The sequence below is a fragment of the Schistocerca piceifrons genome, chromosome X, assembly GCF_021461385.2.
Source record: "Schistocerca piceifrons isolate TAMUIC-IGC-003096 chromosome X, iqSchPice1.1, whole genome shotgun sequence".
Taxonomy (NCBI): Eukaryota; Metazoa; Arthropoda; class Insecta; order Orthoptera; family Acrididae; genus Schistocerca; species Schistocerca piceifrons.
In genome coordinates this window covers 132271633-132288952 of record NC_060149.1, presented here as the reverse complement: position 1 = coordinate 132288952, position 17320 = coordinate 132271633, and the positions used below count along the sequence as shown (strand labels likewise).

At 39.8% G+C, this 17320-nt stretch overlaps 1 protein-coding gene across 1 annotated transcript in view; it reads right to left on the bottom strand.

Annotated features, from left to right (window-relative positions):
• Positions 1-3570: 3570 nt before the first annotated feature.
• LOC124722214 (lipase 1-like) overlaps positions 3571-17320 on the bottom strand; it is a 228009-nt gene continuing 214259 nt past the window's right edge. Inside the window, exon 8 of the mRNA XM_047247409.1 lies at positions 3571-3750. Coding sequence (XP_047103365.1) covers positions 3571-3750 — 180 coding nt within the window. The remainder of the gene's footprint in view (positions 3751-17320) is intronic.

The window sequence follows — 17320 nt, the reverse complement described above, 5'->3', positions numbered from 1 at the left end:
TATCTTTGCAGCCAGTGGTAGTAATTATAGTGTAATAGATGTAAGTGCTTTCAGCATTGAGGGTGTAATAGAACTAGCAGCACTTAATTATAAGCGAGGGAAAGAGAACTTAATTATTATAGGCCTATAGAGACCTCCATCTGGTAGCGTAGATAGTTTCTTTGATGTTCTTAATGACCTGCTTGTTGTCATTGACAGTAAACACTGCAATAAAAATGGCTGGGTTAACATAATACTAACTGGAGATATAAACATTGACTTGCTGTCCAATGACTCTGTATCTAAAAAACTAATGCTAATACTAGCTCAATTTAACTTAACATTTCTGATAAACGAGCCCTCTAGAGAGGTCAATAGTGTAAAATCATGCATTGACAACATTATAACTAACATGTCCCACTTTACATGCAGTGCATCAGTTCTGAAGCTTGCCATTTCTGAACACCACGCAGTACAGGTATTGATAGAAGCTGAAAATCTTCATGTCAATAGAAAAGAGAAACAATATGTGAAAAAAAGAATGACCAATGATGACAATGTTAAAGATTTCAACAGTTTGCTAAAAAGCTTACAATGGGGTGAAAAAAACAGCATTACTTTCAGTGAGTTTTCATCAGATTTTTATTATTGCTTCAATGTCTCGTGTCCATAAATGACCTTTACAGTAAATGACTGCAAAAAGATACAAAAAATAACTGGATAAATCATGAAGTAAAAACAGCAAGAGAGAAACTTAGACTTATCCAATATGCAATGATAAATAATAACAATAATAATAGACTGAAGGTAGAATTTAAGAACTATCAGGATTACTATAAAGATCTTCTGCTAGAACCTAAAAGTAAATATGTAGCCACAATGTTAAGAAACTCTAATAACACAGGTTTAGCTGTTTGGAAAGTAATAAATAGCTTTAGGATATTGTAAGGACAGATCAACAAGTGATTTTACTATAAACCATAAAGGGCATATCATGAAATGTCAATGTCAGATTGCAAATGTTTTTAATGAGTACTTTTCTTCTGTTGGAAAATCTGTCAATGACCATTTTAAGAATCTTCAGCATAGATATAGGGGCATTCCAATCAAACAAAGCGTATACTTGGCCCCAACCAATAACAAGGAAGTCAAAAACATAGTAATGTCATTAAAAAATACAAAATCAGCAGGCTATGATGGATTGTCTATCAGTACACTGAAAAGATGCATAGACAACATATCTGATGCCATGGCCACAGCAGTAAATGATGTAATTGCATCAGGTTGTTTCCCAGATAGTCTAAAGACAGCACAAGTAACCCTGATTCACAAGAAAGGTGATAAATCTAAAATTGAAAACTACCGCCCCATCTCAATCTTACCTGCATTTTCTAAGGTAGTTGAGAAAGTTATTTATACTAGACTAATGACATTCCTGAGTCAACACAATTTAATATTTGAAAATCAGAATGGCTTTATGAAAAACAAGTCAACATCAGTAGCAGCAGCACAATTAATAGACAAAATAATAACAGCCATAGAGAACAAGGAGTATGTAACTGGAGTGTTCCTTGATCTAGAAAAAGCTTTTGATTGTGTCAACATCACCATATTACTTGACAAGCTGTGGAACCTGGGTATCAGAGGAACTGGCTATGAGCTAATATAATAGTATATGAGCAATAGAAAACAATTTGTCTTGCTTAAAACAAACAGTGGGTCTCACAAATCTAAAATTACAGACATCAAATATGGAGTGCCTCAAGGTTCTGTCTTGGGACCCCTTCTTTTCTTGATTTATGTTAATGATATACAGTATTGTTCTCCTAACTGTACAAAAATATTGTATGCAGATGACACATCAATAGTGTGTAAACACAAAGACTATGAGAGTCTGGAGGTACAGTGCAACAGTGTAACTAATGAAATAGTCAAGTATTTTAATGAAAGCCATCTAAATGTAAGTGCTTCAAAGACTGCAATGATGGAATTTAAGACAAGGAAACAAATAGAATTTGACATGAAATTATCCATAGGAAATGCCATTGTAAAAAAGGAAAAATGGACAAAGTTCTTGGGAATTACAATCCAGGACAGCCTCAAATGGGACATGCATATTGATTCCTTAGCATGTAAGCTGTCGAAGAATGTGTTTGCTATAAATATGATTAGCAAATATTGTAAGGACATGGGTGTACTAAAAACTGCTTATCATGCCCTATTCTCATCAAACTTAAACTATGCTGTAGAAATATGGGGTGCAACAACTCAAGCCAACCTAAGTACATTATTAATACTACAGAAAAAAGTTATCAGAATTATTTGTGGTGCCAAACCTCGAGAATCATGTCAGAATCTGTTCCCAAAATTAGGTGTGCTTACCATTATAGGTGTGTACATATTGAAATTATATTGCTTGTGAAAACAATAAATCCAAATTTCAACTGTGACCTGCACCAATATGATACAAGGCAGAAGTTCAGATACCATGTAAATAGCCACAGAACAGCTTTATATGAAAAAAATGCACTTCATACTGGGCTGAAGCTAGCCAATGCCCTACCAAAAAGTCTCACAACCCTTCCTACTAACAAATTAAAAGATAAGCTAAAAAGAATTCTAATTGAAAACCCTTTTTATTCCCTAGACGAGTATTATATCTGTATGAAAAGTGCTTCATAAGTATGTCAAGCTCATAGTTTTAAGTAGCCTACAACTAATATAATGTTGATAAAAACAATATTTGTAATATCATTATTGTATACTACCGGACGTAAAATCCATCAAAATGTAAAATTTATTAATACAAACAAATCTTTAGTTTGTAATTTATAAACTGACGTATTCAGAAGAATAATCTGTATGATGTCCTGAAACTGTATTATTTCTAGGAATTGTATTTGATTATTTGATGTTGAATAAATATTATTATTATTATTATTATTATATACAACTTGAACTGAAAAAGCAATGCTGTTTTAAGAACTGAAGGAAATGAAACAGAGGCAGCAACATAGAAGGGAATGAGACAGGTTTGTAGCCTATTACCCGTTTCATTCCAACTGTAGATTGAGTAAGCAGTATAGGAAACCAAGGGGAATTTGGAAAATCAATTAAAGTTAAGGGAGAAGCATTTAAAACTTGTAAGGTGGATATGAGTTTGTAAAACTAAGAGGTGGATGGCAAAGGTTTATGTTAAAAACAACAAAAACACACTGTAACCAGTCACTAAATTTTGTCAGTACCAGTCTTTACATGTTTCAGACACATAGATCTGTCTTCTTATGATGATATTGAGCTTTGGTTTGTCAACATAGTTCTTATGAAATATACTCATATTAAAATGTTCATTTTGTGATACAAATAATGTGCAACATATTTGGGGAGCTCAGTTTTATTGTATTGATGGAATAATAAAGACCTACATAGACTTTCAGCCATACTCAAACAAAACTATTGAAACAATTGTTTACCATGTACATTACATTAACTGTTTACTGGTATATGAGACTGGCATCTCCCTGTTGTATAATCTGTCTGTATGGAATGGAAATTTTTATGGTGACTAGAAAGTAGTTTTCTGTGAGCTTGCTACGGAGAGATGTTGGCTGCAATGCTGTGACGAAATTGCTGCATGACTGCCATGACGCTGCTGTACAGCAGGCTGAGCACCTGTTTGTGCAAAAGGAAGTCTATGTGGTTGAATGCTGTCTCCGGCACACGTTCGATTGACACAACATTCTGTAACTCCTGCGCCAGCCGCATCACACCCTGCCAACACAGACCACCAAACATGTACATCATCGGTGTACTTCAGCTCCACTCATGTTGGTGAAACACATTCTGAAAATAATTTACAGTCTGGCACAATCTCTATAAGTGATCAGCACAGCTGACTACCATGTGGAGGACCTGGATTCAATTCCTCATACTGCAAGGGGTTTTTCTTGATGGGATGACTGGAATGGGGTGCACTCAGCGTTGTGACGCCCACTGAGGAGCTACTTGACTGAGTAGTAGCGGTTCCAAGTTCAAGAAACCTGAAAACGATGGGAGAGCAGTGTGCCAACCACGTGCCTCTCCATACTGTATTTGATGATGCCATTGGCAGAGAATGACATGGCGGTTGGTGAGGCCTGAACTTTAAATTTTTTACGATAAGTTCAACTGCAATATAAAATTACCAGTTTTGGTCATCACTGGCCACCTTCAGGTCAGAAGACAGATGTAGTGGTTCTCACCCACCAGTGCAGAAACAGCATTGTAAAATCCACAATGGTGGGTGTAAACCACGGCAACTGCCTTATGATCTACAAATGACCAGTGACTGCTGAAACTGGTAATTCCATTTTGGAATTTATGCCACTGTGCTGGACGATAAATTATTTTCAAAACAATCAATCATTGGTTTCTCCTGTTCATTAAATGTCATTCTTTCTTAAATACTCTTTGATATTCAAGCAAATAGCATAACTCTCACAGACCATTGAAAGTATATGTGAATGATTGATTGTACCTAAAAGTAGCATATACTGCCATCACATGATTCCCTCTGAAAGGCATATATATATATATATATATATATAAAAAAATCGAGGGAAACATTCCACGTGGGAAAAATATATCTAAAAACACAGATTATGTGACTTACCGAACGAAAGTGCTGGCAGGTCGATAGGCACACAAACATACACATGAAATTCAAGCTTTCGCAACAAACTGTTGCCTCATCAGGAAAGAGGGAAGGAGAGGGAAAGACGAAAGGATGTGAGTTTTAAGGGAGAGGGTAAGGAGTCATTCCAATCCCGGGAGCGGAAAGACTTACCTTAGGGGGAAAAAGGGGTATACACTCGCACACACACACATATCCATCCGCACATACACAGACACAAGCAGACATTTGTGTCAAATATATATATACGTTTATTAGAGCATTCAATGCTATTTATCTTCACTGCACCACACTCAAGAATTTCCAATGGTCCATCCACCTCCACATAAACTGTGTACAATCACACGCTGCTATTGTTAATTCACCAGTAGCGTGGCTTTTGCTCATTTGCACATGCTTAAAGATGGTTGTTGCACAATAGTAGTTGGAAAAGTGCTGGAGGAGTCAGATTGCCCATCAGAGCACTGTGATAAAAGTTTTATTGTGATGATGATAAGTAGTTAATTGTCAGTGGGTATACAAGTATGTCACAGAACAGAGCAGGTGAAACACTTCTGTGTTTATTTTGAAACAATTTATGCAGTAAATGACATACATTTGTGAATACCTGCCAGGGTCTTGCCTATGCCATGTCCATCAAACTGTGATTTGATACACAGAGATTAATCGTGAAGATATTACATTGTGTGACACGTGATGATCGCAAACTTATTATTGAGATATCTGAAGTTGAACTGAGTGGTTATCATGGTGGACAAAATGTTATTATGGCCACTAGACTTTTGTGACCTGACTGAGAGAGATATGTTTGTGTGTATATGACACTAGCAGGCGAACAGTGCATCCAAGTGGAATAACATTTCTGAATAGAAATCAAATTCTGCCAGACCTGTGCTACTTAGAATAGTAGAGTAATACTCATTCCGTCTGTGTTGAACCATTGCCTTGTATTTGAACAGTACAGCAGTAGTTAGCACACTGGACTCGCATTCAGTAGGGCAAAATTTCAAATCTGCATCCAGACACCCAGATTTAGGTTTTTTGTGACTTTCCTAAGTCGCTCCACACAAATGCCAGGATGATTCCTTTGAAAGGGCATGGCACATTCCTTTCCCCCATCCTTGAAACAATCTGAGCTTTTGCTCCATCTCTAATGACCTCGTTGTTGATGGGATTTTATATCATAGTATTCCTTCACACATTGAATGGTACACCATTAGCATCAGTAGCATCACAAGGAAAGAAGCAGCTGACCGTAAAACAAACAACAGGTTGGTGACTTAACCTGCCGTCATTAAGCATTCTTGTTGCCTACCTGTGCAGTTCAGAGCAAGAACGTGATTGATTTTGCATATACAGGTTATAAAAAAGTAAGTCTATAAAATTTTAGAATTCTTAGAGGAGATTAAAAGCAACAATATCATTATGTGACAAAAATGTTACTGTGGCACCATTTCTGTGCTAGGGGCCCTGAAAGTTTTGACACTAGTGATATACAAAGATTGCATTCAAACTGCCGTGAGCTGGGAAATTATTTTATAGATCAGGTTACCTTCCATTCAGAAGGCTGTTGCAGGCAGCGACTGTTATATTGACTTGTAAATAATAGATTTCAGCTATCAGTTGTCCTTTTTAAATTTTATTGGCAGATCTAGATTTCAGCTAGAAACTAGCCATTGTCAATGCTAAGAAAGGATTTCTTTTCCAACAATATCACTAAACTTCATCATGTCATCAATGATAATAATGCAATCAGCAGCATCATCATATTTTTGTCAAAGGGTGATGTGTGAGTACATTACTAAATTTAAATATGGATGAATAGTCAGCTATTATCAATGTAGTTCCTTGTGTCACAGAAAGATAGCACATTCTACATCTACATTACTACTCTATAATTCACATCTAAGTGCTTGGCAGAGGCTTCACAGAACCACTTGCAGACTATTTCTCAACCATTCCACTCTCAAATAGCACATGTGAAAAATGAACATCTAAATCTTTCTGTGTAAGCTCTGATTTCTCTTGTTTTATTACAATGGTCATTTCTCCTTATATAGGTGGGACTCAACAAAACATTTTCTCATTCAGAGAAGAAATTGACAATTGAAATTTTATGAAAAGATCATACTGCAACAAAAAAATGACTTTGGTTTAATGATTGCCATCCCAGCTTATGTGTCATATCCATGACACTCTCTCCTCTGTTTTTGATAATACAAATTGAGGTGACCTCCTTTTAATATTCAGGGAATAATGCTGTCAGAGCATGTGGACAGATGAGAAATAAATGACTGATAGCTGGAAATAGACTGTGGCATGAGGAGACAGGGTTCTAGGCATGTAAAAATAGTCTATAGTTTTGGGAACACAAATAAATGAATAATTGAAAGATTGAAAATCATTTGAGCATTGTGTACTTGAACTGAAGCTACTGCAAAAAATCATTATTTGCATCTACAGGGCATCTAGTGGAAATATGTATGTTTTAAAAACAATCTGGAGGTGTTTTTTTGATCCATTATGGATCGTGGGACGACGACTGGCATGAACTTCTTGATGCAATAATTTACCAACAGCCGTATGTATTGTAGAAATTTATTTTATTTTATGAACTTCTATGTGCTACCAGTTTCGGCATTACATTGATGCCATCTTCCGGCCCCACTCATCATAGTCGGAGCCATCCGTGAATGAATCGTCCTCTCGTTTTCTCTAATGTATCGTACCTGCTGTGTTTACTGGATGATGCTGTGTCAAGTTGTGCAGATAAATTATTATTATTGTCAGTAGACAAATGATAAATTTGAAAACTTCTCATTTTCACATATAAATTTCAGCTCAGTCACTTCCAGACCAGATTTCCATTTCTTAAATTGCAACATTGTTTATTCATCATTCCTGAATGTACTTGTTAGCATCACAGAAAAACATCACTTTATTTGTTAAATTCACTATATGCTGCAGAGTTTGAATGCCGGACCTTGCCAAAAATAAATCATCAGAAAAGGCAAAATAAAGAAAGTCGTTCATTAGTGCTGACCCAGATCCTAGTAGGAATCGCAACTACAATTGCTTAGTAGTGGAAAGGCATTAGGACCAGATGGAATACCTATAAAATTCTGCAAAGATTATGTGAAAGAAGTCACCCCCCCCCCCCTCCCCTCCATTCTGGCAGTAGTTTACTGTAGATTGCTTGAGCAATGAAGGATATGTTGTGACTGGAAAAAAGTACAGGTCATTCCCAGTTTCGAGAAGGGATACAGGACAGATGCACATAATTATGGTCTTATATCGTTGACGTTAGACTGTTGTAGAATTATGGAGCATGTTTTATGCCCAAGAATTGTGACGTTCTTGGAGAAAGAAAATCTCCTCTATAAAGATCATCATCGATTCCGCAACCACGTAAAATGTGAACTTCAGCTCATGTGTTCCTCCATGAAATCCATAGCACAGTAGATGATGACATTCAGGTTGATGCTGTGTTCCTTGACATCAAGAAGGCATTTGACACCATCCCAAACTGCTGTTTAGAGAAAAAAGAAAATAAAAAAAGGAATATACAGAATATCGGGACAAATTTGCGACTGAATTCAAGACTTTCTGCAGACAGAACTCAACACACCACTCTTACTCGAACAATATCGACATACGTGAAGGTAATGTGTGGAGTACCCCAACGAGGTGTAATAGGACCGTTACTGTTTACAATATACATAAATGATCTAGTAGAGTGCGTTGAGTTCTCAGATGATGCGGTTGTCTGTAAGAAAGTAACAACGCCAGAAACAGTATCGATTTGCAGAATGGCCTGCAGTGAATTGGTGAATGGCGCAGGCTTTGGCAGTTGACTCTGAACGTACAGAGTGCACCATATTGCTCATATACATGAAAAGAAATCCACTACTATACAAGTACACTACTGATGACAAATTGCTGGAAACAGTATAGAAGTAGTGCCCTTAGTGGAATGACTAAGTAAAACAAATAACAGGAAAAGCAGATACCAGACTAAGAGTCATAAGAATAATCTTAAGAAAATACAGCTCATCGACGAAGGCAGTGGCTTACAAGGCGCTTTTTCGACCGATTCTTGAGTATTGTTCATCAATCTGGGATCCTTACCATGTAGGACTGTTAGAAGAGATAGAGAAGGTCCAGCGAAGAGTGGCGCGTTTTGCCACAGGTTCTTTTAGTCGGGACGAGAGCGTAACAGAGATTAGCAGGAACTCCAGTGGCAGGCATTGCAAGTGAGACGTTGTGCATCACGGAGAGGTTTCCTATTGAAATTTCGAGTTACCACTTTCTGGGAAGAGTCGGACACATATTACTTCCTCCCCAATACGTCTCACGAAATTACCACTACAAGAAAATTCGAAAAATTAGAGCTAATACATATGCTTAACGATAATTATGAATGGTGCTATGGAGGCTTAGATTTGGATCCCCCAGGGACTGTCTGCGATCAAATGTTATAGCTGTGATGGGATTTCGCAGCGTGGCGAATGCTCGTGTAGACATTTTGGTTGCTGAGACGACCCTCACTAACTACAACTTGAGGCCATTGAACCATGGAGTGCTCGCAAGGAACACAAGCAAAACACGCAGCATAAGAAGGAAGAGTAGGGTCTATCATCCCGTCGACGACGAGGTCATTACACACTGAAAACAAGCAAGGCTTGGGGAGAGATGTGGAAGGAAATTTGCCACGCCCTTTCGATGGAACTATCCCAGCATTCGCTTTGAGAGATTTAGGGAAAATATAAATCTGGATGACAGAAAGGTGATTTGAACCGCCATCCTCCAGAATAAATATTCAATGTTTTAGCACTAAAATCTATTTGATTAGATGCCACGATCCATACAGATTGCGGTCTCAACCAGGACTGCTTCACTAAATACTGATTTCGATATGCAATACCGTTTCATTCCTTTGCAAATTTAATCGTTTCTTACACGCAGTGGCGATTCGTGGGTATTCATTCTGAGCGTTCACAAATTTTTAGATTCAGATAAATTTGAGAGCATCTGCTGTATATCAGTTATGCTTATCAACAAATTTACACAACTAAAGCCACTGCCAATAACAATGATAATAACAATAAGATGCATAACTTATCTGACAAAAGAAAAAAATGTTTTTGTGGATTTTTTTTGTTTTGTATATAATTAAGTGCAGTTTAGGGCAATAACGAAATAATATGTAAGCTTTCGCAACTCTCGATTTCACATTTTTGTGTAAGTGGGAGTTCTCGTGCTCTTCCATTTTTTCAGACAATGTACAAGATACGAGCTGCAAATCAGATATTCTTACGCTGCCTCCATCCAACAACTTGTGCTAACTGTAGACTTCCTTATTAAATGTTCGCTTGTGGTCAAATTTATTTAATTTCGTCATTCTCTCGTTCAAAGGATCTGTTGTTGGCGGTCCTAGTTCCTTTGCGGCTAACTTTTTCTGGTACGGTAATTTACTTTTATATTCCCAGTATCAGATTTTCACTCTGCAACGGAGTGTGCGCTGACATGAAACTTCTTGGCAGATTAAGGCTGTGCGCCAGACCGAGGCTATGGACCTTTGCCTTCTGTAGGCAACTGTTCTACCGATTGAGACGACTCACGACCCGTCCTCACAGCTTGGCTTTTCTGATGTTCAACAAACGAGGGCAGTTCAATAAGTAATGCAACACATTTTTTTTCTGAAACAGGGGTCGTTTTATTCAGCATTGAAATACACCAGGTTATTCCCCAATCTTTTAGCTACACAACACTATTTTTCAACGTAATCTCCATTCAATGCTACGGCCTTACGCCACCTTCAAATGAGAGCCTGTATGCCTGCACGGTACCATTCCACTGGTCGATGTCGGAGCCAACATCGTACTGCATCAATAACTTCTTCATCATCCGCGTAGTGCGTCCCACGGATTACGTCCTTCATTGGGCCAAACATATGGAAATCCGACGGTGCGAGATCGGGGCTGTAGGGTGCATGAGGAAGAACAGTCCACTGAAGTTTTGTGAGCTCCTCTCGGGTGCGAAGACTTGTGTGAGGTCTTGCGTTGTCATGAAGAAGGAGAAGTTCGTTCTGATTTTTGTGCCTACGAACATGCTGAAGTCGTTTCTTCAATTTCTGAAGAGTAGCACAATACACTTCAGAGTTGATCGTTTGACCATGGGGAAGGACATCGAACAGAATAACCCCTTCAGCGTCCCAGAAGACTGTAACCATGACTTTACCGGCTGAGGGTATGGCTTTAAACTTTTTCTTGGTAGGGGAGTGGGTGTGGCGCCACTCCATTGATTGCCGTTTTGTTGCAGGTTCGAAGTGATGAACCCATGTTTCATCGCGTGTAACAATCTTTGACAAGAAACTGTCACCCTCAGCCACATGACGAGCAAGCAATTCCGCACAGATGGTTCTCCTTTGCTCTTTATGGTGTTCGGTTAGACAACGAGGGACCCAGTGGGAACAAACCTTTGAATATCCCAACTGGTGAACAATTGTGACAGCACTACCAACAGAGATGTCAAGTTGAGCACTGAGTTGTTTGATGGTGATCCGTCGATCATCTCGAATGAGTGTGTTCGCACGCTCCGCCATTGCAGGAGCCACAGCTGTGCACGGCTGGCCCGCACGCGGGAGATCAGACAGTCTTGCTTGACCTTGCGGCAATGATGACACACGCTTTGCCCAACGACTCACTGTGCTTTTGACACTGCCAGATCACCGTAGACATTCTGCAAGCGCCTATGAATATCTGAGATGCCCTGGTTTTCCGCCAAAAGAAACTCGATCACTGCCTGTTGTTTGCAACGCACATCCGTTACAGACGCCATTTTAACAGCTCCGTACAGTGCTGCCACCTGTCGGAAGTCAATGAAACTATACGAGACGAAGCGGGAATGTTTGAAAATATTCCACAAGAAATTTCCGGTTTTTTCAACCAAAAGTGGCCGAGAAAAAAAATTTGTTGCATTACTTATTGAACTGCCCTCGTAGTTCGTGTTTACATTGCACACGAAAGCCGATTCCCGCACAGTAAACAACCAACTGCAGATACAAAGTGCCGTTTGTGGAGATGATTAAACTCAAGTAATAATGTTTACTCACATGCGCATTTGACCAGAATACAAAAATGAGGATCTGAAATCCATAAGGGCCTAAAGCACACCGCCATGGATCCCACATTTAAGTGAATAACAGAGAAACCAGTGTTACAACTTTTTGTGAATTATTATGTATGCAATGTGGGCCTACAGCACAGATAAACCTGACTCACCATAAGATCAAAATATTTCAGAAGCATGAATAAATGCTACAGTCTCATAATTGAGGGTAGCTTGCTTTAGCCCCCTATGATTCCCAGCGCCTCAAATGGATTTCTGTATGATAAAATTCGTGAACAATGAAGTATAACTCATTCAGAAACTCACAAAATAGGTTTACTGTCAGTACAACTTAACAGATACTGACGTCCGATCTAATTTTACTACTCTATATAGTGAGTGAATTAGCTTATTTGAGGAGTGTGCTATCTAGCAGGATTTATGCCGACAAAAGTCTGCTACAGTGTGCTGCCACCTAATGGCCCTGACGTAAACTTCTAGTTTAGTGGCAAGGGTTAGCTGTGCATATTGTTCATCAAATTCGTATGTATGTGGCGCGTAGGGCAATTACGTCACGCGAGTTGCGCATGCGCGAAAGCTACTTAACCCCCTCATGGCCCCAAGGCTCGTTTAACTACAAATAAACAGTTTTAATGTGGGTGTAGACTACTCATCCTCCAGATATGCTATTCATGGACTTTTTACTATAACTGGATAAAATATTTGTGATTATATCACAGTTTATAGTGCAACAATTTGAAATTTTTGCAGTGGGGTCGGAAAATACCCCAGGTATACATCAATGTGATTTTCAGTGTTTTTTATACGTTTTGTTTCGAAAATAAATCTTGGCAACAATGCGCCTTATAAACCGACATTCATTGTACATTGTTGTAAAAAAGGACAGAAAATACATTCACGTGCGTTGTTACGACAAAATCACTGTTTGTAATTGAGTTTTGTGGAAGGAAGACGTGCTGTTATAGTTTATTCGTTATGGATGGTGATATACGTTTTGCAAGGGGTACGGTCTCGAGCAGATTAGCAGATTTACGGAAGAGTGGTAGTGTTTATGGATCAATTTTTGGAAACGAGGATGACAGTGATGTTGACGGAGATATGGTAGAGAAAGATATACATGTTGGAGATGAAGTGGATATGAGTGACTGTGAAGAAGATGATAATGGTATTCAGGTAACGAGTGCATCTACTTTTGTGGCTATAAATGGACAGATAACATATAACACAGTACCATCTGATGTGCGCAAGCACGTTTCAGGGAATGTACTACATGAAACTGCACATATTTCATGTCACCTTAGACCACAATTATAGACAAGGGCAGATTGTCTCTGAATTTTTATCACCAATGACATGCAGAGTGTAATAGTAATGCATACCAATAATCAGGCAAAAGATAAATTCTGTATCCAACACATGAATGCTGGACTGAACTTGATTCTGAAGAGCTGCAGGCATTCTTTGGTCTACTAATAATAGCTGGCTTGCATAAGGCATGTGGAAAGCCTTTGAATTTTGGTCAGAAGAGTATAGCTTACCTATTTTTCGAGCCAAAACGAGCTTTTCAAGATTTCGTGATATTTTGATATGCCTCCAGTTCGATGATAAACTCACAAGGGAAGAAAGAAAAGCTGCTTCTGGATCAAAAGCTGAACCTATAAGGGCTGTGTTTGAAATGTTTGTTGATGCATGCATTTCATCTTATGTCTCTGGACCTTATATTACAGTTGATGAGCATCTGTCTACTTTCAGGGGACGGTGTCCATTAAAGGTGTACATTCCTTCGAAACCTGGAAAGTATGGGATAAAAGTGTGGGCTATTGCAGATTTTGAGACCAATTATGTCATAAATGCACAAGTGTATACGAGAAAATATGCTGAAGGAAGGAAAATAAATCAAAGGAAACGAGTGGTACATGGTTTAGTTGATCAACTGAAGGGAAGTGGTAGGAACATTACCATTGATAACTTTTTTACAAGTTTTAATTTGGGACAAGAACGTCTTGCTAATAAATTTACACTTGTGGGAACCCTTCGGGCCAATCAAAAAGAGATATCAAATGAAATGTTGCCATCAATGCAGAGCCGTCCGTTATTGAGCACTTTTGGGTATGTACAGACTACTGTTTTAGCTTTTTATGTTGCTACACAAAATAAATCAGCCATTTTGCTATCTAGACTGCGCCAAACATTTTATGTAAGTGAGCATGAGCACAAAAAACTTAAATAATAATATTCTACAACTCAACAAAGTCAGGAGTTGATATAGTTGGTAAGATGACTACACATTATTCAGTGAAATGTGGAACAAGAAGGTGGCCACTTGCTGTATTTTTTGATATAGTATATTTAGCTTGTCTCAATGCTTACATTCTGTACTGTAAATTTTTACACGATATGAGAAGTTAAAATGCAAGAAGAGAATTCCTCTCAGGACTAGGAAAAGAACTAGTCAGACCTCACATTGAAAGACGAATCCTGTCGATCCAGTGCAGAACACAATGCATTGGTTCAGCAATAATATTTTGAGGCTTCAGAGATCTTCTAAAGGAAAAACAATACGATAATCAGGAAGCCAATGCCCCAAATCTGAAAAGAAAATGTTGCGATTCCTAGCCAAGGTCAAAGGACAAGAAAGTGAATCAACAATGTGATGGGTGTCACAAAATTGTCTGCAAAGAACAAGCTAGGATAATTGTATTGTGTAATGATTGTTCATCATATGACACGGAGAGCGAGTAGGAGTGTATTTCCAATAAAATTCCATGTAAGTGATATTACACATAACATTAATAAATTACAGTATTCCAGAATGAGATTTTCACTCTGCAGCGGAGTGTGTGCTGATATGAAACTTCCTGACAGATTAAAAATGTGTGACAGACCGAGACTCGAAATCGGGACCTTTGCCTTTTGGGGGCAAGTGCTCTACCAACTGAGCTACCCAAGCACGACTCACGCCCCGCCCTCACAGTTTCACTTCTGCCAGTACCTCGTCTCCTACCTTCCAAACTTCACAGAAGCTCTTCTGTGAAACCTTGCAGAACTATCAGTCCTGGAAAAAAGGATATTGCGAAGACATGGCTTAGCCCCAGCCTGGGGGATGTTTCCAGAATGAGATTTTCACTCTGCAGCGGAGTGTGCGCTGATATGAAACTTCCTTACAGATTAAAACTGTGTGACGGACCGAGACTCGAACTCGGCACCTTTGCCTTTCGCGGTCAATTTTAAATTGGCTAAATGCATTCAGAACAGGGAATGTGTCATGCAAAAAGAGAACTGACAGAAGCCTTACAACACCAAAAAATGTCGAACGAGCTAGAGCAGCAGTACTGCAATCTCTGAAACGCCCAGCTCGGAAACACTCACTTGCTCTTGGCATTTCAAGACGTTCTCTCCATTGGATTGTTCACAATGAACTGAATTTCACCCATCTAAACTGTGAGTGGTCCAGCAATTGTCAGTACAGGATTATGTAACACGGAGAACGTCTTGTGGAGACATGCATGCAACCATACCCCGTGGCGCAAATGTGTTCTTTTCCGAGGAGGCACATTTTCTTCTCAGTGGGTGTGTGAAGAAGCAGAATATGCGGTACTGGAGCGACACGAAACCCAGGCAAATTCACCAGAGACCCCTGTACTCAGACCACGTCATTGTGTGGTGCGCCATATCACGAGTAGGCATCATTGGCCCTTACTTTTTCCAGGAAAATCGTCGTGCTGTAACTGTGAATTCGGATCGTTACTTAACTATACTGCAAGAGTCTTTCCAGCCGGCTTTTGAGGAAATGCAATTACAGGATACCTGGTTTCAACAAGATGGTGCCACTGCACACACAGCGGACATTACCATGAACTTTTTAAGGTAAACGTTTCGTAGAAGGCTTATCTCTTGGATGGAGGATCTCAGCTGACCAGCACGATCACCAGACTTAGCCCAGTGCGATTTTTTTCTTTGAGGTTACCTGAAGTCAAAGGTGTATTGCAACCGTTCCAAAACCCTGGAAGTCCTTCAGAACAATACTAAGGCTGAAATTGCAAGAAGAGTGCATGAGAATTTCAGAAAACGACTGCGGCCGTGTGTGGTTTGTGAAGATAGACATTTGCCAGATACACTGTTTAAACCACGCAATTAGAAACTTCCGTTATTGTCAAATATGAGGAAAATAAAAATGTAAGTTCCTAAGTGTCCATTATTTTTTACCTCATTCCCAAATCAGCAATTTGCTGAGCTCCACCCTGTATTACTGCACTACTGGCCATTAAAATTGCTACACCAAGAAGAAATGCAGATGATAAACGGGTATTCATTGGACAAATATATTATACGAGGACTGACATGTGATTACATTTTCACGCAATTTGGGTGCATAGATCCTGAGAAATCAGTACCCAGAACAACCACCTCTGGCCGTAATAACGGCCTTGATACGCCTGCCTGGGCATTGAGTCAAACAGAGCTTGGATGGCGTGTACAGGTACAGCTGCCCATGCAGCTTCAACACGATACCACGGTTCATCAAGAGTAGTGGCTGGCGTATTGTGACGAGCCAGTTGCTCGGCCACCATTGACCAGACGTTTTCAATTGGTGAGAGATCTGGAGAATGTGCTGGCCAGGGCAGCAGTCGAACATTTTCTGTATCCAGAAAGGCCCGTACAGGACCTGCAACATGCGGTCGCGCATTATCCTGCTGAAATGTAGGGTTTCGCAGGGATCGAATGAAGGGTAGAGCCACGGGTCGTAACACATCTGAAATGTAACGTCCACTGTTCAAAGTGCCGTCAATGCGAACAAGAGGTGACCGAGACGTGTAACCAAAGGCACCCCATACCATCACGCCGGGTGATACGCCAGTATGGCGATGACGAACACGCGCTTACTGCGATGTCGCCAAACACGGATGCGACCATCATGATGCTGTAAACAGAACCTGGATTCATCCGAAAAATGATGTTTTGCCATTTGTGCAAAAGGTTCGTCGTTGAGTACACCATCGCAGGCGCTCCTGTCTGTGATGCAACGTCAAGGGTAACAGCAGCCATGGTCTTCGAGCTGATAGTCCATTCTGCTGCAAACGTCGTCGAACTGTTCGTGCAGATGGTTGTTGTCTTGCAAACGTCCCCATCTGTTGACTCATGGTCGAGACATGGCTGCACAATCCGTTGCAGCCATGCGGATAAGATGCCTGTCATCTCGACTGCTAGTGATACGAGGCCGTTGGGATCCAGCACGGCGTTCCGTATTACCCCCCTGAACCCACCGATTCCGTATTCTGCTAACAGTCATTGGGTCTCGACCAACGCGAGCAGCAATGTCGCGATACCATAAACCGCAATCGCGATAGGCTACAATCCGACCTTTATCAAAGTCGGAAACTTGATGGTACGCACTTCTCCTCCTTATACGAGGCATCACAACAACGTTTCACCAGGCAACGCCGGTCAACTGCTGTTTGTGTATGAGAAATCGGTTGGAAGCTTTCCTCATGTCAGCACGTTGTAGGTGCCGCCACCGGCGCCAACCTTGTGTGAATG